Source organism: Conger conger, chromosome 18 (genome assembly GCF_963514075.1).
Source record: "Conger conger chromosome 18, fConCon1.1, whole genome shotgun sequence".
NCBI lineage: Eukaryota > Metazoa > Chordata > Actinopteri > Anguilliformes > Congridae > Conger > Conger conger.
This window is the reverse complement of record NC_083777.1, coordinates 7,062,840-7,089,393: the sequence shown is the minus strand read 5'-3', so window position 1 is coordinate 7,089,393 and position 26,554 is coordinate 7,062,840. Positions and strand designations below refer to the sequence as shown.

Below are 26,554 nucleotides of genomic sequence, written 5' to 3'. Positions count from 1 at the left end.
TGTGCAAACCTATAATTCAGTAAATAATTGAACTATAATTGAATTATATAATGAAGAATGAGGCTGGAATAAAAGCCAGCGTGCACACGGCGCTCCATGGCACTGAGTTTCAGACCACTGAAGGCTAAAGGCATACTTGTAGGATTTAAAATAGTATATACCTTTAAAATAGTATATATATACATATATATTTATTTAGTATGTATATATATATATATATATATATATATATATATATATATATATATATATAATTTTCTTTATGCCACCACAACCGACTATGTTATTATTATTATTATTATTATTATTATTATTATTATTATGGTAACAACTTCCGTAGTTATTGCACATTCGTATTGGAATGTAAAAGTCAGTTAATGTATTTGTTAATGATTAACTAGTTATAAGTTAACCATTATATAACCTCTGGTTTTCTAATGTATAAACCTGATGTAACAAATACATTAGTTAGTTGTTAACAAATGCATTAACTAATGACTAGTTAATTTCATGCTTAATTCATGTATTTGTTCATCATGAATTCATGTTAACGACTCTTAGTGAAGAGAGATAAAAAAAATATTTTGAAGCCTTTTGAAAGGGGGGAAATATTAGAAATATTACACAAATCTATGCTGCACTGGTAATCTTTTTTCTGCACCTTTGCCAAATTCATGCGCCCTCACCTGTATTGGTTATTCTGGAATGTGCTCTGGACTTTTCTGGCCGTGGCACTCTTTTCCCACTTGCTGATTTTAAGGCACAAGTGAAAACTACCACATCTGTATCAAAAAACAGGATTAGGGAGTTAGCTGGATAGCTGCACTGAGTAAAACCTGGAACAGCTCTTTTTACTTCAGTCCGTGGTAGTAAGTAGTTGGGAGGTTTGTGGTTTTACTCAGTGCAGTTATCCAGCTAACTCAGTAATCCTGTGTTGTGGGTTTTACTCAGTGCAGTTACCCACCTAACTCAGTAATCCTGTGTCGTGGGTTTTACTCAGTGCAGTTATCCAGCTAACTCCGTAATCCTGCTTTGTGGGTTTTACTCAGTGCAGTTATCCAGCTAACTCAGTAATCCTGCTTTGTAGGTTTTACTCAGTGCAGTTATCCAGCTAACTACGTAATCCTGCTTTGTGGGTTTTACTCAGTGCAGTTATCCAGCTAACTCAGTAATCCTGCTTTGTAGGTTTTACTCAGTGCAGTTATCCAGCTAACTCAGTAATCCTGCTTTGTGGGTTTTACTCAGTGCAGTTATCCTGCTAACTCAGTAATCCTGCTTTGTGGGTTTTACTCAGTGCAGTTATCCAGCTAACTCAGTAATCCTGCTTTGTGGGTTTTACTCAGTGCAGTTATCCAGCTAACTCAGTAATCCTGCTTTGTGGGTTTTACTCAGTGCAGTTATCCAGCTAACTCAGTAATCCTGCTTTGTGGGTTTTACTCAGTGCAGTTATCCAGCTAACTCAGTAATCCTGCTTTGTGGGTTTTACTCAGTGCAGTTATCCAGCTAACTCAGTAATCCTGCTTTGTGGGTTTTACTCAGTGCAGTTATCCAGCTAACTCAGTAATCCTGCTTTGTGGGTTTTACTCAGTGCAGTTATCCAGCTAACTCAGTAATCCTGCTTTGTGGGTTTTACTCAGTGCAGTTATCCAGCTAACTCAGTAATCCTGCTTTTTGATACAGGCCTCTGTGTCAACAGGTTTTGCATCCTTATCAGTCCCACCTAAATGCACCTTACACACCACTGGACATCGTGAATACTATAATGACAGTCAAATATTCTCTGGAATATCACATTCAGGTATTGTATAAAGAAGCATATCTGAATATATCAATGTTATGGTTATGTTATCTGCAATATGCAGCAGGTTGACCAAATCTATCATCCCCCTCCCCACAAAAAGCTGAAACAGGATGATTAATTCTGCCTTGGCATAAAATAGTTTTATTGAAGTCCTTGGACATACAAATCTGAATATGACTACATCAACCAAGGTCTTCGTGGGAGGTGAATAATTACTGCATCAATGAAAACAGGAAAAAATATTTATCACTATAGAGACATGCATGCAATGGATGCATTCCAATCCATTTTTTTTTTACATTTCAGTTGTATATTATTGTAATAATGGCAATTCAAGTTAAACAATTCAAACTTTCAATATAGCATCTCTCCAGTCTCGGCCTTGGGATATGTTCTTTATAAAATACTCCACAACCTCTGGCCATGGTCAGTTCAGGTCAGTAATCTCCCATCAGGTCCACTGATAAATCTGTTGAGTTTGCAGCCAGGTGATAATCAATTTCTTTTGTATGATAAGCTCAAATTTACACATGCATTACTATACGTTTGGAATAGCAGTATGATATATCAGTGATGATACAAGCTATGTGTCAGGACTGCCATTAATATGAGCCTGGTGATTGCAGAGTAGCTCGTAATATCAGAGGAGAAACACATAGGCTCCTCTTACCTTTTAAATACAATCCTTTCTGATTCGGACTGTTGCAGTTAATGCAAGTGAAGCACTTTAATTTTGGTCTTCTCCCTCTGTCTGCAGTACTTTACTTGAGCCTATACTTCAAATATATTGTGAATACAGCATGTGTTCGTATAGGCAACGCAGACTAATTTGGACAAGCGGGTCTTCGCGATTGCAAAACGTAAATCCATGGAGCGTGTCTGCCCCCTTGTGTAAGTAGGTTGTAACTGCATTGATTAGTGGCAACTGTAACTGTTCAACTGTAACTGTGTTTATTCAACAGGAAATCACCAAAATACCAGGAAGTCCCCGAACAATAACTATTGAAACCCCACTTGACACGAAATAAAGACGTACTCTTTTTAATCATTACCTACAAAAACTGTTTGTTAATGTCTCAGAGCACTCCATATGTCCCAACACCGTCAAACGTATATACATTTTTTTTTATAGAAACTGACTGGTAGACTGTTTAGGCCTACTTAAGTAGCGTATAAAATAATATGTTACTGACAGTCTTTAAAGCCTTAAAACCGGAAGTATATTTTTCCCGACGGCTGTAGGTGCACAATTAAGAGCTTACCACTGAGTGACGCTGTTGTCACGTGTAGTCAAGAAAATAAAATATGCAAATATCTTTGTTATTATTATTATGATTATCCATGCTGTTGCTTTAAATTAAAACTTTAAAGAATTTTGGGAGCCATTTTCTTTTGGAATTTTCATAAATCTAAATTCTTAACCCTTATTTTTTGAAGGCCTTTTTTGTGGCTGCCCCCAAAATGCAGGAAATGACTAAAGGTCCAAAAAAGTATTTTTCCGCTCTATAACCTGCATAACCCTCCCACCGCCTGGCCTGTGCGTCTGCTTTGAACACACAAGGGCCTGGGTACTGCACTGGGGAGATCCCTGGTTGCGTGACGCTTTGTCAAATGCTGCCTTCTTTACACCAGACATGATGAGACCTGAACTGTCCAAAAAGTTCCACTTTTGACTCATCTGTCCATCTAATATTGTCCTAAAAGGCTTGGGTATTATGCAGGTGCTTTTTTTTGTGAATGTGAGAGGAGCGTTGATGTTTCACTTGGTTAGCAGGGCTTGCCGCCTTGCTACGCTCCCATGAATCCCATTTCTGCCCAGTCTCATTCTCATTGAGGAGTTATGAACAGCTGCTCTGCCAGGCCTGTGTTACAGCCAGTTTCAGCTCCTGCCTGCTTCAGGGACTAATTTCCTTAAGTCTTCTCTTCAGCGTAACGTAACGCCTGTTCAATTGGATACTGATCAGGTGAATGATTTGGCCATGACTTTTTGCTTTTAAAAACTCATTTGTTCCTTGATGTTTGGGATAATTTTCTTGAAGTAGGAAGAGTGACCGTCCAATGAGTTTGGATGCATTTCCTTGAGCAGAATAATTTTTTCTGTACACTTCAGAATTCATTATGCCGCTGCTGTCAGCAGTTACATCATCAATGAAGATAAGTGACCCAGTACCTGTGGCCAACCAAACCAGAATAACTCCACCACTGTGTGTCACAGATGACGGGGGTGCTTCGCATCTTGGCCACTTCCTTTTGGCCTTCACACATTGCTCTTGCCATCACTATTGCAAGTGAATCTTGGTCTCATTCTTTTTAAGAATTCTAGGTAACCTGGCCATCCTGATCTTGCAGCTAACTAGTGGTTTGCGTCTGGCAGTGGCGCCTTAGTAGTTGTGTTTGTGAAATCTGTGGACAGTGGACAGGTCACTGTCACACTGAATAGTGTTTTTGATCTGTTGGACGGGTATTTGGGGTTAGTTTTCTCATTATGGTAAAATCGGTGTTCGGTGTTCCTTTGCCTACCAGGACCATTACGATTGCTAGGCTCACCAGTGCTCTCTTTCCTCTTAATGGCGTTCCAAACAGTTGTTTTTGGTGAGTGTAAGGTTTGGACTATGTCTCTCACTGTCAGAGGCACGACTCTGGTCCTCATGTTGTTAAATACTTCCCTCTGGGGTTATCAGCACACTTGTCTGATTCGCAATTTATTGTGCGTCTCTCTGGATAAGAAAGTCTGCTAAATGACTATATTGTAATGTAATGTAAATGCCATAACAGACCACGAAGGCAAAATCCTAGAATCAAGATAGATACTGAAAGCTGCCTTATGCCTGCACTAGGGAGGAAGAAGAAGAAGAACACACCTGACTAAGCAATAAAATACTGTACATGTGTTGCCATTTGTCCCAAACTGAGAATATGTGCTTCAACCACATGTGAATTATTTGTTTACAAATGTAAAATTGAGTACAGAGCAAAATGAAAAAAAAAATGTCTTTGTCCCAAACATGATGGAGCTGTATATAAGGTTGTACCAGCATTTCTTACATCACTAGCATCTGTAGTTCATATAGTTTAGTTATTAGCATTGCTAGTTATTAAGACAGTGTTGATATTTGACTTGTTATATTTTTTGAACTTGTTATCTTTCTCTTTTAATGCAAGACCAGCTTAGTTTTAGCCTATGACATAAATTGTACATTATAGCACTGTCGCCAACACACTTCAAGCCCAGGTGCATCAACCACAGACACACACCTCCATAGCTGGAAAGGCACTATCTTACCACAAACCTGTTCTTCCACTTCAGCCAAAACAAGAGTCCGTCATGGTAAACTATACAGGATCCACAAACTGAGGAAATAACGTGCCATACAGACACGGCTGTTGGGTAATTTTTCAGCCTGTAAGTCTGGACTTGGCACTCTGTAAGCTGTGAGAAAGTAGGAAGAGACTACGTGCTCATGTGCACAGCATATCCCAGACTGCAGAACAGTCTCCTTGATCTTTGACACTCCACAGGTTCCCCTGTTGTGTTAGCATTAGCAGCATTAGCATACGTGCCAGCATTTAGTAGTGAGTGCACATAGACCAATTCTCAGAGTTATGGATACACGTACTGTACTATTCATTTTCAGGTTCTAATGAAGATTATAGGCTACTACAGTAAAACATTCTATACGAGGACACAATAACTTTCTCAATGTTGTTTATTAGTTTATCAATACATCGAGCTAAATCAAAGCAAATTTAAACAAAAATAATAGTGGAAGTTGGAAGCCAGAAAGTTCTGAAGCTGATTTTGTGAACGTCTTTCATTTTTTAATATATTTTGGAGTAATTTTCCTTGACCGTTGGTTTTGAAGAACTTTTCTGCATTACAGTTTAGTAAAAAAAAAAATGTTTGAAGAGTTAAACCTGGTTTTTTCCTGGAGATAATTTTGAAATGTTTGCACTTCTGTAACACTGGTACATTATCCAGTCATGTTTCCCTGTGAGTTGGCGTCACAGGGATATTGCAATAACCCAATGTTCATTTAGCAGGCACACTTACTAGTGTGACTAACTCTATGAAGGGAATATGCTATGAGCACTCAGGCAGACTAACTGTATAACATAGTATTTATTTTTTGTTTTTTAAAGGAACACATTTTTACTTTGTTTAGGCTACAGAAAACATTTCCCATAACTTGATATGGGCAACATTTTGACTTGAAACATTTTCATAAAGTTTTTCCAAAAATGTTTAAACTAGGCAGTGTTTCACACTGTTTTGCATTTTGATCTTGTGAATTTTCTTTCACATGCCTATTGGGTCTTTCAAATCTGTGTCAAATCCGAAGCTAGAAGCATCTGTGAAACTCCCTGACTTTTGAATGGGCCGTTTTTATTCCTTCGGTGACATGAGTAAGACTATAGTAACGCTATTACAGGTAACTGGCAGAATACCGCAGTTCATGAAATGACGTAAGGGTTCTATGTAGACAGTGGGTGGGGCTATTCGTTTCCCTGCGCCCTCCATCCCACGACAAGACACACAAAAGACTGCCGTGATGTCACTGTGATAGTGTGCCCCTAGCGTTCGCTTAGAACAATCCTGTTTGGAGCAGGGTTGTGAAAGCTCTGGAAAGTCCCGTAGACGGAAATCCCCTCAGTCTCGGTTTTTTTCCTGACCATATAAAAAAAACCTTTGTACACAAAGTTAATCGCATTGGGCACACACGCGCACGCACACACGAACAGCGATCTAAAAGCATAACGTTGTGACGTTAACGTTACCGAACAGGATTGAGTGGATCGGATTGTGAAGCCTTAATGGCGGTCTGCATCGATTTGGTTATTCTGGCTAAAGGGACAGCAGGATCGCCTGGCCGTCGCTAAGGGACTGTTGTTGATACCGACATATTTTACAGGTACGTACGCGTAACGTTGCGCTCGACTATTTACCGAGCTTGCTAACTGCGTGTAGCTGTAGCTACTTTTTAATATCATAAATGATATAGATTAGCCACAATAGCGAATCACATCAATGCTTACATTGGTGTTTCAAGGAACAGTCCAATAATGCGCTTGCCGTTAAAATGTTTCTTCACGACCATCCATTCGGAACAGCCGCTGCATATATATCCTCAATAACGTTAGCTAATGTTACTGGTGCTTATATGACATTTCCGAGTAATCGTAGGTGTACGTTGTCAGCTTGCTCAGGTCACACGAAGATGAGTGCATCTCCTGGCGGAGTGGGGCCAATGTGGACAGACAGCATGCTTTTGACAGATGCTTGACATATTTGTGCGGGGAGGACGCTCGTTAGCTAGCTGATAGGGGACGTGTAGTTCTGTCGGCGGCCTAAATATGCGTATGTTATGTTCAGTGCGAAAGACGGTGATTATTTTAATTGGTATTTGGATAGATTTTGAGGAGGACAGTTTAGCCCCTGCCAGACACCTATATTGTTGTCTTCTGTAATCTAAATGTCTGCTGCAAGCAATAACCCTCTGAACATATATTATTATTATTATTCTTATTCTTATTCTTCTTATTATTATTGCAGTACTAGTAGGAGTAGAAGCAGTAATCGTCGTAGTAAGCGAGCGTTAGACAGTGTAGGCCTACATTGTGCCGACCTTAGGAGTGTCTGCAAACAGGTGTTACAGGAATAACTGCACAATGACAGATAGCATGATCATGAGTCAGAAGCAAATGGCTTAAATTCTCCAATGTTAAAGGAAGACATCATATTTGTTATTTGTATCTTTTTTTTAAATATAAATTTACTGCTTTCAGACAGTTACACATTGTTTAATATGGACATAGTTGTCAGGATGTTGTCAGTTCTCAGGTAGTAGCCTATAGAAGGACGTTTTATTATGGATGGCAGTTTATATCATTTCTGATATAATACTGAGTAATTTCAGAAAACATTTCTAATACACTTTTTTATTAAAACTATTTTTGCTGAAATGCATGAAGATACTGAGTTTGGAGGCTGCAGGTGAACAAGAGGGTTGAGTTAGCATTAGGCGGTAGGCTGGTGGGTGTGGGGAAATTCTTACTTAACGGTGATTAACACAGTGGGATTTTTCAGGCCTGCACACTGTCATGAGCATGAATTCCGTGCTGAGGGTCAAGCAGGGCGTTATCAGTGCTTTATCAGCGGGTTATGGGTGCGCTATCAGTGCTGTTATTAGCTGCCACTAACGCCATGTATGTCCTTCTCCAGTTTCCCCTGGTTCCCATACCCCTCCAGTAACCAGGATGTCCCAGGGGCACAACTTCCTGCCCAAGTTCCTGTTCGTGAGCAACCTCCTGAAGGCCATGAAGATCCGGGAGCAGGTGCCCAACGACGTGGTGAAGCCGGCCAACGGCAGCGGGGGCGGGGGCGTGATCCATCACCTCCGCGCCCTCCACCGCCACACAGTGGAGATGCTGCCCACGGGGCACTTCCCCCAGGCCTTCTGCCAGCTGGTGCAGGGGGTGCTGCTGGACCGGGCCATGCAGACCTCCCTGGAGCAAGAGAAGAAGCTCAACTGGTGCCATGAGGTGAAGAACCTGGTACCGCTCCGGACCAACGGTGAGCATCAGGCGCTCGATCGGCGAACCGGATCAGCGCAGTCGAGTCCTTTCCAGGACAGAACCTGTGGCGTGTCTGTAGCGTAGTGGTTAAGGTACATGACTGGGACCCGACCCGCATGGTCGGTGGTTCGATCCCCGGTGTAGCCACAATAAGATCCGCACAGCCGTTGGGCCCTTGAGCAAGGCCCTTAACCCTGCATTGCTCCAGGGGAGGATTGTCTCCTGCTTTGTCTAATCAACTGTACGTCGCTCTGGATAAGAGTGTCTGCCAAATGGCGTTAATATAATGGAATGTGTTTGTCCTGACGGCAGATAGTCATTTTTACAGACGGCATGTTTCCTGTGCTACAAAAATGATCATTTGTAAAAAAAAAGTTTTCTGATTGGGGTTCATGCAAGCCTGTCAGCACTTATTTGTAGACTGTACATCCCTGGACCAGAAGACCTGGAGCCAGGTAGCACAGCTGTGTTAGAAACACTTTATTAGCGGAGTATTGCCACCAGTCATCATAGATAATGGCCCTGTCATTCTGAGGTTGGCTGAGACACTAGGGCGACAGAGGGCTACGGCAGCTCCTGTGTCATAAGAACATCTCAGATTTCATTGTTGGAAACTCCGGTAACTAAATATAAGACATTTCCGATCTCTATCTGAAGTAAACAGTAGAGGTTGCAGAAGTGCACGGTGGTGTGTGGAATGGGTTTTACCTGCTTTCTCAGAGTTGGAGGTCTGGTGATAACCACTCTTTCCATATGAGTAACATGAAGGGTGAGATCTGTGGTGTGTGTGTGTGTGTTCCTGAAGTGCGACACCTAAAAAGCACACATTTAGAGTCATTTCAAAGAAGTTGGCTCAATTTCATTTCATTTCTGTAATAAGAAAACCAGTCAAAATGGGTTTTGCGCTAGACAGAAAGAAATGCTGAGTCGATACTGAGAGTTTGTAAGGTTGTGGGCATTCCCAGTTTTCTGTATCTCAGATTTTCCCACTAAGGGAGTTGAGCTTTGTGTTTCCTGTAAAGAGATGTGAGAAAGTACCAAGACTTGGATGTGACACACTTCCCTTCTAGCCCTCTGGGAATTTCCTCTTTGGAGTAAGAGACTGGGTGTGTGTTAGTGAACGAGCGGGAATGCACTCATTGCTTTTAGACATTTATTACAAAATATGGACAAACCCGGCCCTGATTGAGCGAGACATGGATGGCCAGATGACTCAGTCCTGACCGTGTGAACCGGTGCCTGATGGATGCTCACACATATCAGCATACTACCTTAGAGCGACTGACATGACAGACCCAGATATTACAGACATTACCTGCGCACATTACCAACAGACATTACCAACAGACATTACCCACAGACATTACCAATAGACATTACCCACACACATTACCCACAGACATTACCCACACACATTACCCACACACATTACCAACAGACATTACCCACACACATTACCCACAGACATTACCCACACACATTACCCACACACATTACCCACACACATTACCCACACACATTACCCACACACATTACCCACACACATTACCCACACACATTACCCACACACATTACTCACACACATTACCCACACACATTACCCACACACATTACCCATTCAGGCATTACCCACACACATTACCCACAGACATTACCCACACACATTACCCACACACATTACCCATTCAGGCATTACCCATGCTGTTACCCCATGTGGACCCTGTGGTCTTCTCATTGCCACAAAACTTGTGCCTCTGCTGGGGGACAATTGTCTCACTTGCCCATTGTTTCAAAGCCATGTTACAATGATACTGTGTGTTATACAAAGCTAGAATTGTGATACTGTAGCTCAGATAATTGTTAGGTCTGATTGCCGATCTATACAGCATATTTCTGTTTATTCATTTCTTGTATATAATTCTCCACGTAGTGCAGGAAAAAGCCCTGTAATGTGGAAGCCATACAGCCTTAAGTGTGGGAAAGTCTCTCGGGTTTTGTGTGAATTTTACCCATGGAAAACATTTTCTATGTACTTTCCATTGTATTGATTGAATACTAGCATGTCCCGTGGGGTTATTTACCGTTCAGATCATCTGCAAAGTGTAGTTTCCGAGTCTTAAGTCAAAATAAAGTTGCGTTGTGGAAAAGGTTAAAGGATCTGAATGTGTTGGAAAATGTGTCGGTGAGAGTGCAGTTGCTGGGCCCAGTGTCACTGTTCTGCTGTTGTTGTGCAATTTGTGAAACGCTTGTGGTAACACGTCTCAGATCTGTGGCTCTCCGCTCCGCTCCGTATCCTGTGTTCTGGGCCGAAGGTTGCTGCAGGCTCTGCAGGGCTGTTGTTTTGGGTTGTTTCGCAGCTGGAACCCGTGCATGCTTTCTTATCTCGGTGGCGGCCTTGCGCCCTCAGACGCCCTGTTCCTGCGGTATCAGTGTTCCCCGTGTGTTACCCCCCGCCTCAGAGTTCACGGCAGTGCTGAGTGTGTTCTCGCTCTTCGCCTGACGCCCGGTTCCCAGGGTGACGGGACAGGTGGGTGGCTGAGCCATGAGATACCTCACCAGCCCTGATTCGGTGGTTCGCTGCACGTGAGACACGGGGATGCAGGAGGTGCTCTGCCCTCAAATTTTCACAAAGAAAATTTGTGACCCAAACAACACAAAAAATTCCAGCCTTTTTATTTCCGAATGGAGAAGACAGTAGTGGCATTCCAGCAAGGCAAGCCCCTTTGGAAAGTCCACTGCTAACTCCAAGCTTTGATATCTCCACGTTGACAGGGAAAGATACGTGTAGCGTCGGCCACCCGGCAGTTAGTCAGAGACAGTCTCACTCAGGGGATTTCCTGTCTGTTTCACGTCCAATCCTGTCTGTTCGGCCCATTCACACAAACGCTCTTCAGAATCTCCCCACAGGTCCGATCCACGTCATGTCCGGTGAAAGTTACCAGGGTTAATATTTAATATGTTTGTAATTCTTTTACTGCACATAATACCCCTTGCGGGTGTGTAGCAGAAACACTCTGCGGTTGTTCGGCTGTTGCTACGGGAAGTAGAACTGCTGGTCAGTGATCTTGTCTCACTTCTGTTTCGCTCTCAGAATTAGCACAGTGGTCTGAAGCTAAAGCGGATTCTGGGGACCATGGTTACTGTGCCCTGCAGACAGATCAGCATTCATTTTAGGCTAGTAGCTCATTAATATTTTTGCTAGCATTAGTTTAGATTACTTTCATTTTGGCTGAATTATTTTTATTGTAACATTGATTATTTAGAGATCAGTGTTTAACTCAGCTTGTGCACACTTTTGAATGGTCTGAACTTAAAAGTTTTGACCCTTTATTTCTGGAAAAAAAAAGTTGGTGCAAACTGTGTTTGCAAATGAGCACAAATGCACAAGACATTTCATAAACAGACTGCAGAGGTCCATGGACTTGTGTAGTTTTCTTTGCTTCAGTGCGTACATGTTTCTTGTAACTTATCTGTTGGGGCCTCTTCCTGTTTTTTGGAGGTCAGGTGTAGAGGACATCTGCTGTTATGTGGAAATCCCCTCTCTTCCTCTTTCTCCTCTGTTCAGCTGTTCTGGAGGATTCTAATTAGGGCCACCAGTTTGTATCCCCTTGTTTTCAGCTAGCGGTAGCCAAAGCCTTTTTGGCAAGACCACCTCAGTAATCTAAGTTCATAAAGTAACTGCCACTAATTAAGCACAGACGATGCTTGACAGCGATGTTTACAAGTGACACGTGTTAAATTCATTTGGATTATTTCCAGCCATGGACATGCTACAGTATTTGTCAATGTTGTACAGTTGTATGAAAACAAATTGTTATAAAAATGTCTCAATTCCACATTCAATGGTATGGAGACCCCTGGAGGATAAGCATTAAAATACAAGTTTAAATTCCTGCAGGTCACATTGTGGAGACGAACTAGTGGCCCTACTTATGATTAATTACTGAGTGTCTGGTTATATATCTGGTTGAGCGCTGCATTTTTGCCATGGTGGCAATGGCCGCAATGGTGGTGCTGTGGGAAACAGTAGCGTAATGAAAATGGTCTGATGTTTTATGTGTGCATGTGTGTGTGTAGTAAAATGTTTAAGCTTTGAAGTAACTCTCTCTGTAATCTCCCATTGCAGGTGATGGTAACTGCCTGCTACATGCAACATCGCAGTACATGCTGGGAGTGCAGGACACGGACCTGGTCCTCCGCAAGGCGCTATATGGAGCCCTAAAGGACACAGACACGCGCAACTTCCGCATGCGATTCCAGACACAGCTGCTGCAGTCACAGGAATTCACGCAAACGGGGCTGCGATACAACACACTAGTGAGTATGACACATTACCACACACTACTGATAATCACACATTACCACACACTACTGATAATCACACGTTACCACACACTAGTGACTATCACACATTACCACACACTAGTGAGTATCACACATACAGTAACAGTGCAGTTGTGAGTATCACATAACAGCACACTAGTTAATATCAGTGATACAGTGTATCACAGTGAAGCAGAGCTCTGTCAGTGCTCCGCTGTTCACCGGTCGGAGGTGCTGTGCTCAGCTGTGCCCTGTGTTTGCGCGGCGGGCAGAACTGGGAGGAGGAGTGGGAGAAGGTGGTGAAGATGGCGTCTCCGGGCTCCAGCCGCAGCGGCCTGCAGTACGACTCCCTGGAGGATATCCACATCTTCGTCCTGTCCAACATCCTCCGCAGACCCATCATCGTCATCGCAGGTACGGCGCCGTCCGCCCCTTTCCGTTTCCGTTTGCGCTCAGCGGACGCTCCCGCCCGCAGACGCTCCTGCCCGCAGACGCTGACGTCAGCGCGCACAGACTGGGTTAGCTTCCCAGTGTAACAGCCAAGCCCAGTTGTCAGTGCCAGGCAGTAGCGGTAGCATATGAACATGAAGTGTTTAGTGACTCAGGCTGTATGAAAGCACCAGCCCTGCGGCTGTCTGTTCCAGCTCCGGTCCGGTTGTGGCCGGAGGTGTTGATGGAGGAGGCGGCAGTTGGCTCACCCTCTCTGGGGAACGATAGGGGGATCTCTCGGCTCTATAGCAGCCACTCCTGGTCAGGCCGGGTGCCTGCAGACACACAAGAATGTGCTGACCCTGTTATCCTCCGCTGACACGGCCGGGGTGTGCGTCAGCAGTGTGACAAACAGCCGGGACAGGCGTCACGCGACTGCCATCTTTTCCTGACGTTGGCAGGAGCGGTTGCTGGAAATCAGCAAGTTCAGGAGTTGGGAAAGATGGGGGGGAAAAAAAGTTATTAAATATTTGTCTAAAATATATAGAAAAGGTCCATTGTAGGTACAAGAGAAAGACTGAGGATGTAGTTTCTAAGTGTGAGCTGGGCTTATTTTTCTACCCAGGAGAAAAGGTTTCACCAGAAGCGATTCCAATGTCACAGACTAAAGACTCCTTTAGAAAATAAGCCTCTATATACTGTACCTGTACATGTAAATGTGCGTGTGGGACGTGTGCGTGTGTGGGGCGTGTGTGGAACGTGTGCGTGTGTGGCACGTGGGTCTCTGTAGTTTGCTGGAGTGTAAGATCAGATGTTTGATCTCCAGACGAGGTCCTGAGGAGCATGGAGTCTGGATCCTCCCTCTCCCCCCTCAGCGTGGGGGGCATCTACCTCCCTCTGCACTGGCCTCCCAAGGAGTGCTACAAGTATCCCATAGTGCTCGGCTACCACTCTCAACACTTTGCACCCCTCCTGACCGTGAGAGACAGCGGCCCAGGTGAGCAGACTCACACACTCACACACACGCAAACACGCACAAATACACACACATACATACAGTCTCACACACTCGCACACACTCGCACACAGAGATACATGCGCAAATACGCACACATACAGTCTCACACACTCGCACACATGCACAAAAACACACACTCGCACGCACTCACACACACGCGGTCATGCAGAAATACACACGCTCACACATACTCACAGACAAACACACACACACACACACAGACGTACACACACACGCACAGGTACTGTAGATGTGAACGGGGCACGCGCTGTGTATCGCAGAGATCCGAGCCGTGCCGTTGTCCAGCCCAGCAAGGGGCGGTTTCGAGGAGCTGAAGGTCCACTTCCTCCTGGAGAAGGAGCAGCAGCAGAGCAGGAGGCTGATCGCTGACTACCTGGCCCTGGCAGAGATGTCCGTCAGCGGTCTGACGGTCAACAGCACCGAGACCATCCTCACAGCCAGGCGAGTTTGCACAGAGAGACCGCTCCTCCACGTCTCTTCAGTCCTCCACACGCCCCTTCATTCGTTCATTCAGTCATTTCTTCATTCATTCATTCTTTCATTCTTAACATAGATGACGTACAGTACAGTACATGCAATTATTGCAATATTAATTTGTGATTTTTATTCAGTAAGGTTCATTTATGTATGTGTTATTTTACAAAGTAACAGAACATTGCTCACATTGTGACATTTTAAGGCCAAGCTGTTCCACTTGACAGTGTGGTTCTGTAGCACTTGCAAGCATATTGCTTTGGATTGCAGTAGATGACATCATATCAGCCTCAGATATTTTAAACTGGCAGGACTGTGTTGCTATGCAGAGTGTGTAGACTGTAGAGACCCGGTGTGATGCGATTGGCTGTAGAGACCCAAGGAGATTTGATTGGATATAGTGACCCAATGAGGTATGATTGGATGTAGACACACAGGTCGATGTGATTGGCTGCAGAGACCCAGGTATATCTGATTGGCTGTAGAGACCCAGGTATGTGCGATTGTCTGTACAGACCCAGGGAGGTACTGTGTGATTGGCTGTGGAGACCCAGGTATATGTGCCTGGGTGTAGAGACACAGGGCACTGTAGTGACCATTATCCTGTTGGTTGTGGCAGGTTGGCTGAAGGGAACCTTCCGGAAGACATGGACCTGATGGAGGACTACCTGCAGCTGGTGAACCACGAGTACAAGCGCTGGGAGGAGGACCGGGAGCCCACCTGGGAGCCCCGGCCCCAGCGCCCGCCTCCCTTCTCCGTCTCCCAGCTGTCGCTGGTGGAGATCCGCTGCGCCACGCCCAGGTGCTCGTACTACGTCTCCGTGGACACGCAGCCCCACTGCCACGAGTGCTTCGAGCGGCGCAGGGTGAGCGAGCAGGGCGAGGCCTACCCGGAGGCGGAGCCCGGGGCCAAACCGGGCTCCGCCCTGCTGCCCAGCCCCCGCTCGGCCCCGCCCACGGCGCCCAGCCTCAGCCTGTACAGCGAGACGCACGCCATGAAGTGCAAGACGGCGGGCTGCCTGTTCACGCTGCGCGTGGAGCGCGAGGGCCTGTGTGAGCGCTGCTACGCGGCGCGGCAGAGCGGCCTGCCCGTCCCGCCGGGGCCCCAGGACTGGGCCCAGCGCTGCTCCCGCTGCCAGCAGGAGGCGCAAAGGACGTTTAACGGGCTCTGCCCCTCCTGCCTCCCCTGGAGCTCCAGGGAGAGGCCGGGGCCCCCGTCCGAACCCGCCCACACGCGGGGCGACTCCAGCCTCTCCGCCCTCCACCGGCAGAGCTGCACGGGACAGCCTTGCAAGAGGACCAGCTGCCAGTACTACGGCACCCCCGAAAAACTGGGCTTCTGCACCATCTGCTACGTAGACTACCAGACCAACCACCGTGAGTACCGCCCCCCTCCTGCACTCAGTACCGCCCCCCTCCTGCACTCAGTACCGCCCCCTCCTGCACTCAGTACCGCCCCCCTCCTGCACTCAGTACCACCCCCTCCTGCACTCAGTACTGCCCCCTCCTGCACTCAGTACCACCCCCTCCTGCACTCAGTACCACCCCCTCCTGCACTCAGTACTGCCCCCTCCTGCACTCAGTACCGCCCCCTCCTGCACTCAGTACTGCCCCCTCCTGCACTCAGTACCGCCCCCTCCTGTTATCAGTTATATGTTGTGTCTGAGTATGGGAGTGTTGTGTGCGAGTATGAGGGTGTTGTGTGTGTGTATGGGTGTTGTGGGTTGTGTGTATGGGGGTGTTGTGAGTGAGTATGACAGTGTTGTGTGTGTATGGGGGTGTTGTGAGTGAGTATGACAGTGTTGTGTGTGTATGGGGGTGTTGTGTGTGTGTATGGGTGTTGTGGGTTGTGTGTATGGGGGTGTTGTGAGTGAGTATGACAGTGTTGTGTGTGAGTATGGGAGTGTTGTGTGTGAGTATGAGGGTGTTGTGTGTGAGTATGGGGGTGTTGTGTGTGTGTATGGGTGTTGTGGGTTGTGTGTATGGGTGTTGTGGGTTGTGTGTATGGGGGTGTTGTGAGTGAGTATGACAGTGTTGTGTGTGTATGGGGGTGTTGTGAGTGAGTATGACAGTGTTGTGTGTGTATGGGGGTGTTGTGAGTGAGTATGACAGTGTTGTGTGTGTATGGGGGTGTTGTGAGTGAGTATGACCGTGTTGTGTGTGTATGGGGGTGTTGTGAGTGAGTATGACAGTGTTGTGTGTGTATGGGGGTGTTGTGAGTGAGTATGACAGTGTTGTGTGTGTATGGGGGTGTTGTGTGTGTATGGGGGTGTTGTGAGTGAGTATGACAGTGTTGTGTGTGTATGGGGGTGTTGTGTGTGTATGGGGGTGTTGTGAGTGAGTATGACAGTGTTGTGTGTGTATGGGGGTGTTGTGAGTGAGTATGACAGTGTTGTGTGTGTATGGGGGTGTTGTGAGTGAGTATGACAGTGTTGTGTGTGTATGGGGGTGTTGTGTGTAAGTATGGCCCGTGTTGACAGCTGGCTGTTCTGGATCATTCCAGGCCCAGACCCCGTGGTGACGCGTGCCCCCCTCGTGCCCCCCTCGTCGGGGGCGCCCCGCTCGGAGGCAGGCTTCCACAACACCCCCCGCTGCCTGGGAGCCGGCTGCAGCTCCCAGGGCCTGCCCATGTACGAGGGCTACTGCAGCCGCTGCTTCGTGAGGGAGCAGGCCGCCAGGCTGAACCGAGCCGGGCCCCGGGCCCCCAGAGGACACCAGTCCCCTCCTCCGGTAACCATGAGCGACGCTTTTCTCACTCTCTCTTTTGTAAACGTCGCGATGAGCGATTGCGCTCTTTACAGACGCACGTCTGGCTCGCAGAACTGATGTTGTGCTTTCCTCTCAGCGGGCGGCGCAGCCGAGGCAGACGCAGACCCAGACGCAGACGCAGACGCAGACGAGGCTACAGTGCAGCCGCGGGAGCTGCAAGAACGCGTCCCCGGGCTGCCTGGAGCTCTGTGCGGAGTGCCAGGCCAGGGGCCCGAGGGAGGGCCGCAGGACTCAGGCCCCCAAAGAGGGGCCCAAACACAGCTGCAAGACCCTGGGCTGCGACCACTACGCCAACCAGGACAAGCACGGCTACTGCAACGAATGTGATCACTTTAAGCAGATCTACCGAGCGTGATCTGGGGGGCGCGGGATGGAGGAGGCTGCTATACACGTCCGCATTCAACATCCACACGCGACCATACACATTCAACATCCACGCACAACCATACACATTCAACATCCACACACATCCACGCACAACCATACACATTCAACATCCACACACATCCACGCACAACCATACACATTCAACATCCACACACATCCACGCACAACCATACACATTCAACATCCACACACATCCATGCACAACCATACACATTCAACAGCCACACACATCCACGCACAACCATACACATTCAACATCCACACAAATCCACACCAACCATACACATCCACATTCAACATCCACACACATCTGCTCACAACCACACACAACCACGCACATGCAACACCCACATACATCCACACTCAACTATACACATTCAACATCCACACACATCCCCGCACAACCATACACATTCAACATCCACACACGTCCATATTCAACATCCACACACATCTGCTCACAACCATACACAACCATGCACATTCAACACCCACATACATCCACACACAACTATACACATTCAACATCCACACACAACCATACACATCCACATTCAACACCCGCACACAACCACACACAACCATACACGTCCACATTCAACATCCACGCACGTCCATATTCAACATCCACGCACGTCCACACACATTCAAACACCAACACTCGAACAATGCACCCGAGTCGCTTCTCTTCTCTCCACTGAAATATGGCGGGCTCCTATTGCTTCTGTTCAAACACAACACTAGGACTATTCATCAAGAAAAACTCGAAAGACGGGTCGGATGACCCGCAGCAAGGGTTTGGTGGAAGGCAAGAAATGTTTGAAGTGAGCAGTTGAGGGTGGTGCAGAGGTGTGTACGCGCGAGTTTGGGCAGTACTGTTTCAGATCACACTGCCGAGGGGTCACCGTCGACAGATACCGGTGATTTAATGCTGAGTTAAATAATAACAGCCAGTGATTCGAGTTTTGCTCCTTTTATGCAGTCCAAGTGTCTTTGTGCACTTCCTGTGAAATAATTTTAGCTATGACGAAAAAAAAAACAAAAAGCATAAATTAACACACACTCATTCATTCATTATAGCTTAAAATATGACCTGATCTCTGATATAAGTAAAATTATTTAATGTAAAAGGCATGGTAATGCTGGGTAGTGTTAGCATGCACTTTAAGGCAATGCTACCAAATTAGATGGCATTAAGTCAAAATTGAGCTGCTGATTTTTTAAAAGGGGTTTAAAACACTTTCCACTCTAAGGTCCGTTCTCCATGTGGGGCATTCCTGCTCACTGCTTGGGGCCAGATGTAATCGTGTATGGGTGTGTTGGTTTTTTCGTTTTTTTTTTACATTATTGGCCAGATATGAATCTAAGCATAGCAAGAAAACGTACTTTTAAGAGCTTTGATTAGCCCGTTTCGAGCCCAAGCCCACACTGCCAGGCCTGGCAGTAGCATCTATAAGCCCGTAGTTTTCATCTTCGTGTTGAAATAGCTGTTGCATTCCAAGAACGCCGAAGTCAGAGACGTAGAAATGAGCATCATTAAATGGTGGCAGGCGGCTCTGCCCGCAGGACTGCTTGCCAGTCGGAGCCACTGCTCATTCTACAGTATATCTCACTGGAAACTTAAGAGAGCGCTTATAGGACCTGGCACACCAAGCACATTTTATAGGCTTAGACTGCAATTAATCTCATCACCATAAAAATCATAATCACTCTTAAGGGAATTGCCCGCATCAAATGCGTGCGAAACTCCCTTTGACTGAAAGCAAGCCTCGGTGAAATCCCCCTCAGCGCCTAACAACCGCGAGAGAGCCGCACCATCGGAAAATAAACATTCGCGAGCGAGGGCCGCGCCCTCTCTGCACCCGCTGCTCCTCCTCCTCCACTTCCTGCTGTCGGCCTCGGTCGCCGCTCCACTGCACAGTGCCTGTGTTCGCGCAACGCTTTTTTCTGCAGTTGCACAAACTGAACTAGTTTTGTAATACCGTGTTTTTGTGATTATTCATTATTTGATGTCGCAGTAACTGCCAAAAATACTGACGGAGATAACTGTTCATTTGTGAGTCGTCATGGCAAATTGAAAAACATTTACCTGTAAAATTTGTATCTCCAGAACACGGATTATGTTGTTTCTAGTTTTGTCTTATTTACAAAAATGAACATGTGGATAAACAAATCTGTGCTTTTGCCAAAGTGAACAGACTGAAAGGCAGTTGTCTGTCTCATAAAGAGGTATTTAAGACATTCACACTTACGTCTTCGAACTCAATGCAGAGTCACAGTCTCAATATTGCACAATACTTTAATAAGCTGTTGTGGTGTACAAGATGGTACTTCATTTAAACCTGGAGCAATCCATGGACAAACACGATGATTTACCTTAAAACTTTGAGAAACCATTTTCTTTTTTCCAGTTTAACGGTGTATAATTAAATCTGTATTTGTTGAGTATTTATTCATTTAAAAAATCGGTTCTGTGTCTATCAATAATTTATACATTGTCTTGAAAATAAATTATTTTTAATAATACATGTTGCATTGTCATTATCTTTTGATCCATCAGGTGCTGGTATCCATTTTAAAACTAGGCCTTTTTTATTTATTTATTATCTTTTCTGTTAACAGTGTAAAACAGCTCTCTAAAATACAAGGATTGCTTACAACTTTCTGGATACCAACCATACCATCCTGCTTACTGTCAACATCAAACAAGTGATTAATACACAGGCAAAGGTTCTGTTTAACTAGAACGGTCTGCCTCCAAGAAGGACAAAATGTAAGTGAAGTTAAATCCAATGAAGCACTTCATGGTGAATGGTTATTATATTTGTATTCATGCCAGTCTCATTTTTGAAGTATGGCCCTTTGATAATGCATGTTTCTCAGACCAGTACACCAGTGTGGACGTTTGACTGGATAGGTCTATACCTTCTATAACACAGTTTAAATAGAGCCATGTGCTAGGGATTTGGCCTGTAGCGTAGTGGTTAAGGTACATGACAGGGACCCGCAAGGTCGGTGGTTCTAATCCCAGTGTAGCCACAATAAGATCTGCACAGTTGTTGGGCCCTTGAGCAAGGCCCTTAACCCTGCATTGCTCCAGGGGACGATTGTCACCTGCTTAGTCTAATCAACTGTACGTCACTCTGGATAAGAGTGTCTGCCAAATGCCATCAATGTAATGTAAAGTAATGCTAGCACTGACTGGATAGGTCTAAACCTCCTCTAGCACAGTTTAAATAGAGCCATAGATAGATGAGAATGAAGTGATAGATGAGAGGGGGAGGAGCGAGTGCTGATGGCACATAGCTTCAGCTCAATCACTCATTCATCTAGAGATTCATCAGATCTCTCTTTTCATTCAGGTTCTCTATGTGTTCATTTGAGCAGGGTAATTCTGAGTTAGACCAGGGAACCCAGAAACCCCCCCCCACCCCCCCACCCACACAGCTACCCACCCACACCCACACACGCACACACACACGCACCTTTTGTCACAGAGGAAGTGCTTTTTTTGTCAGAGAGCAAACTAAGGGTGGGGATGTTTGTGGTGGGGAAGTGGTGACATTTTAGGTAAGCTTGCGTGGGTGGATGTGCTGAAGAGGCTGGGGGGCAGATTTGTCCTTTCTGAAAATAGCTTGTGGAGACTCAGCAGGAAGTACACCAAAGTCAAATCCACAGGTAGCTGATTTAAAAAAAAAAAAAGTATTTCAGTTTGCGAGACATTATAAACCAGCTTGTTTATTTCTCCCCAGGCAACCGAGAATTCAGCTGTGTGTTATTCATCCGTGGTAACGGTCCGGCTCTGGCACAGGGAACGGTAAAGGGACATTGATCAGAGATGTTCACCCACCAATCATTAAAATACTAAAGTGCTTCAGCGAGATTGGCACCAGTGAACAACTACTCCAGTTACAGTCAGTCTATATACCCAACCAATGCCAATGTGTTAGCGCCCAAATTTGGTTACAGTCGGACACTGGCCAAGTATTCAGGGCATTAGCACGCACTGTACACAAGAAAGTCAAGTTTCCAAACATCCCTGAAAATGTACATGCCCAGGGTGTAATGGGATAATTCAGCAAAGTGCTCCCAATGATGTAATGTCTGAGATTCACGTGGCAGAGAAAATGAAACAGGCAGTTGGGTCCACGCTCGCCTAACAAAGGGAAACCAGCACAAAGTAAAAGAACAAAACATTAAAGTGCACTGCCCGGCTACTTTCCACAAACTCTACGCACAAAACCCCCATGACTAAGCTTAGGACTTTTTAAGCCTACGGTACAGCTGTGGGACCAGTGGAACAGCATGAGAGCAGAAACGAGCAGCAACGAGCAGCCTACTGCTGCCAGGGCTTTTGCCCAAACTGGAGACTCCGGTCAGGTGGGGCTGCCAAGGACACGGAGACCTGGGAGACCTGGAACACACGAGGACTTCCATGGATCAGGAGTCAGACCCTGGTGTAAAATCCAGCTATGACCAGATTGAAATAGCAGCTACCATCCATCCATCATCTTAACCCGCTTATCCTGAACAGGGTCGCGGGGGGGCTGGAGCCTATCCCAGCATACATTGGGCAAAAGGCAGGAATACACCCTGGACAGGTCGCCAGTCCATCACAGGGCACGCACACACGCGCGCGCACGCACGCACACACACACACACACACACACACACACACACACACACACACACACACACACACACGGGCAATTTAGACTCTCCAATCAGCCTAACCTGCATGTCTTTGGACTGTGGGAGGAAACCGGAGTACCCGGAGGAAACCCACACAGACACAGGGAGAACATGCAAACTCCGCACAGAGAGGCCCCGGCCGATGGGGATTTGAACCCAGGACCTTCTTGCTGTGAGGCGGCATTGCTACCCACTGCACCATCCGTGCCGCCTAGCAGCTACCAGCTGTTTCAAAACCTAGCTTGAGCTGCAACAGCAACAGGTGAAAAGAATGGAATGTTGAGAAAGAATGAAGAGTTCCTGTTTTCACCTGGTTTAAAAGTTACCAAAATACAAATGGACCATTGAAAATGAGGAAGTTGCAGGACTGCATTTCTGTGTGGTTGCTATTGAATAGAGACGATATTGCGGTTTGACGGGTTTAGCGCACATACACAGACACAGGTGAGCAGTGATACAGGAGTCCTGTATTTCACTATCAAATGTGACAATTTCAATTGAATTGGAATCCGCGTGTGAGCTGGTTTTGGTGTATATATATATATATATATATATATATCCTTAATTGGAACAGGGCAGCTAATTTGTTGAAATAAAAAGTATGACCAGATTACAGTTCTCTGAGACCAGATTTACCCTCGCCTGAGGTAGAGGATCTGTACATATACAACACTGCCTGTCTTCCCTTATCCCACAGGTTCCAGACCCGGAGAGTCACAATGTCTGCAGGTTTAACTCCAGTCCTGGAGAGCCACAGTGTCTGCAGGTTTAACTCCAGTCCTGGAGGGACACAGTGTCTGCAGGTTTAATTCCAGTCCTGGGGGAGCACAGTGTCTGCAGGTTTAACTCCAGTCCTGGAGGGACACAGTGTCTGCAGGTTTAACTCCAGTCCTGGAGGGACACAGTGTCTGCAGGTTTAACTCCAGTCCTGGAGGGACACAGTGTCTGCAGGTTTAACTCCAGTCCTAGTGGGCCACAGTGTCTGCAGGTTTAACTCCAGACCTGGAGGGACACAGTGTCTGCAGGTTTAATTCCAGTCCTGGGGGGGGGGGACACAGTGTCTGCAGGTTTAACTCCAGTCCTGGAGGGACATAGTGTCTGCAGGTTTAACTCCAGTCCTGGAGGGACACAGTGTCTGCAGGTTTAACTCCAGTCCTGGAGGGACACAGTGTCTGCAGGTTTAATTCCAGTCCTGGGGGGGGGGACACAGTGTCTGCAGGTTTAACTCCAGTCCTGGAGGGACATAGTGTCTGCAGGTTTAACTCCAGTCCTGGAGGGACACAGTGTCTGCAGGTTTAACACCAGTCCTGGAGAGAGTGCAGTATCTGCAGTTTTGCTCACCAGAAATTCACGTCATCAATTGACTGATTAATCTATGCACCTCATTACAAGGAAACCACAGAAACCACTGAAGTCACCATGACCCACCAGGACGGGAAATGAACAGCCATGACTTGATCAGTAAGCACAGGAAACCCCCCAGGTGATGAAATGTATATTCAGAGCACCAGGAGCTGACGAGCTTCATCAGCAGGTGACCTTGTATGTGAATGGCAGTGTCATGGAACTGGGCTTATTGCTTTCACTTTATGGAAAGAAAATGGTTTCTGTTCTGACACGATGTTGAAGTCACTGCAAGTTCTACTTCTAGCTGTAGGCCACTTCCAGTTATGAACTGACAGCCAGTGCAGGGGAATATATCAATATTCCAAAGGGGTTTCAAACTCCTTTCCCCTGGAAAGCACCCCGCCATAGGCTAGAGCGGACTCTGCCAGCCCATCAACAAAATCAAAAACCTGAACCAAAAAAAAAAAAAAAAAAAAAAAGAGATTTTTGGATGTCATTTCAGAAATGGTTTTTATATTTACCAGACGTGAAAGATGTATACGCGTAGCTGTAAATGAATCACTGTCTCCGTCTGGATTCTTTTCTGAGCTGGCTCGTTCGAGAATTACAGCCAGCCTCGTGGGAATGTGGCCTTACAAGACGAAAGGAAAGGAAAACACACACAGGTGCCATTTGCATGTTGGTATTCAAATGAGCGACAGTCAGAAGTCAAAACGGCACGCTCTGACTCACTGGTGGAAATCATCCGCACGAGAGATCCCAAAAACCCCAGTCCCCTGTGGGGCCACCCGATGTGGCCCTCCCCAGTGCTGTAGGTTCTGACTTTAGGGGTTTGCCCCTCACTTTTTTGGAGACGACTCTAAAGATCATTATCTGTATAGCAGTAGAAAGGTGCTCCTGATCACTGGAACTGCTCTGGTTCTGAAAGTATGTACAGCACATTATAGCATTGATGGGGTAATTAGGAAACAGGGTGAGATTCTACATAATCCCCCAACTCTTCCATAACATTTCCATGTTAACAATTTTTATCATAAAGGACTCCCAATAGAGTCACTTTTCAAATTTACACAAATGTGCAATATGTCAGCTCGTTAAGTTTGTGTTACTCCTCGAGCTGTTGCGCCTGTTTGAGGGACCACAGAAAAAAATCAGAAAACCATTTTACACACATCCTGTTGATAACGTGGGTGCTGAAGGTTACTGATGTTCCAGTGTTGATTCATGTCGATGAAGGGCAGATGAGGCGAATAGAGTCACTTCCTAGCCATAGCATAGCCTAGCCTAGCCATAGCATTTTACAGGATCAACACTCAACTCTCTCAGCTACTTTGGCCCAAATTGTGTCATTATACCTGCAGTTCGCCATAGATGATAACAATGATCAGTTATTTGCGTAATCAACTGTTTCAGTTGCGCAATAACTACAACATTACACACTTCCTGTGCCAATGAGAATAAACACTGAATAGAAAGCCATTACTTCTACAGACCCTAATTTAAGACATGTACAGATTAAGCAGTGCCCTAGATATCAAAACAGCTTAGTCATAACTCTGTGTAGTATCCAATTTTACAAAAGCCAATTATAGGCCTTGCTGCTGTGACGTTGAGTTGAACTACACATAGCTGAGTGTGAACATCAGCTGAGAATCATTAGTGTTGACGAAAAGCTAAAATTCCCTTTAAAGAAAGTAAATTTAGCCGTGGCATGGCTATATGTAATCACAAAAACATATTTTTGTGTTTCATTTGGTTCCCATATGACTGAACATTTTGACAAAATAAGTCATTGTAAATATATTTAATGATTTTGCTTTTGTATATTACATTACATTATTACATTATTGGCATTTGGCAGACGCTCTTATCCAGAGAGACGTACAGTTGATTAGACTAAGCAGGAGACAATCCTCCCCTGGAGCAATGCAGGGTTAAGGGCCTTGCTCAAGGGCTAATGGCTGTGTCTGTTATATATCTTTGCAAAGTATCACAGTAACATCCAAGTAAGTAATCAGTGATCATTTAACACAATCAAATTATGATGACAAACACCCCAGTATAGTTTCCCATGCAGTGCTATGATAGGCATTAGTCAACCTGACAACATGAGATGAGTTTACTCAGATTTTACTGCAAATTAAATGGAATTGTGTGACTGATAATTCACAAGATTTTAAAGTCACATTTTTATAGTTTTGAACAGTTTATAGTCTTTATGCGCAAATAAATAAATGTGTTTATTCTGCCAACATTCTTCGAATTCAGAACACATAATGTCACATTCATTCTGTTTCAACGCTGGTGACTTATTTCTATATAAACACTGCCACCTAGTGTTCATGTGCAAGTACCATTAAACGCAAAAAGGACGCCGGGGCTTGTATCACGAAGATGGATTACGGGGTAAACCGAGTAACCGCAGTGAGTAAAACCCCAGAACAGCTGTTTTCACTTCAGTCCATGTTCCAGATTTGGGAAAAGCAAGTATGGTTTTCGCTCCATGGTATGCTCAGCTTGTGTGTGCAATTTTAGATCTTCAAAAGGTACTCAACACTTTGAACACACTGAAAAGTGAGTGGGGCTTGCATTCTGTACATAGAATTGGATTCCCAGTTATAAGTATTTTTGAAAATGAAAATACAAGATTGCTATATCTTATGCGTGTTCCACTATGGTTCAAAACATCTGTGTGATTTTACATAGTGAACCTTCAATTC

The 26,554-nt window shown here is 45.5% G+C and overlaps 1 protein-coding gene across 1 annotated transcript; it reads left to right on the top strand.

Moving 5' to 3' along the window:
- The first annotated feature begins 6,357 nt into the window (after positions 1–6,357).
- On the top strand, positions 6,358–20,321 carry tnfaip3 (tumor necrosis factor, alpha-induced protein 3). Its single transcript, XM_061228545.1, has 9 exons — positions 6,358–6,711; positions 8,022–8,372; positions 12,501–12,691; positions 12,970–13,111; positions 13,953–14,123; positions 14,426–14,606; positions 15,259–16,016; positions 17,143–17,369; positions 17,485–20,321. The coding sequence occupies exons 2-9, from the start codon at positions 8,057–8,059 to the stop codon at positions 17,761–17,763; spliced, it is 2,265 nt and encodes a 754-aa protein (XP_061084529.1). The 5' UTR covers positions 6,358–6,711; positions 8,022–8,056; the 3' UTR covers positions 17,764–20,321.
- Positions 20,322–26,554: the final 6,233 nt, after the last annotated feature.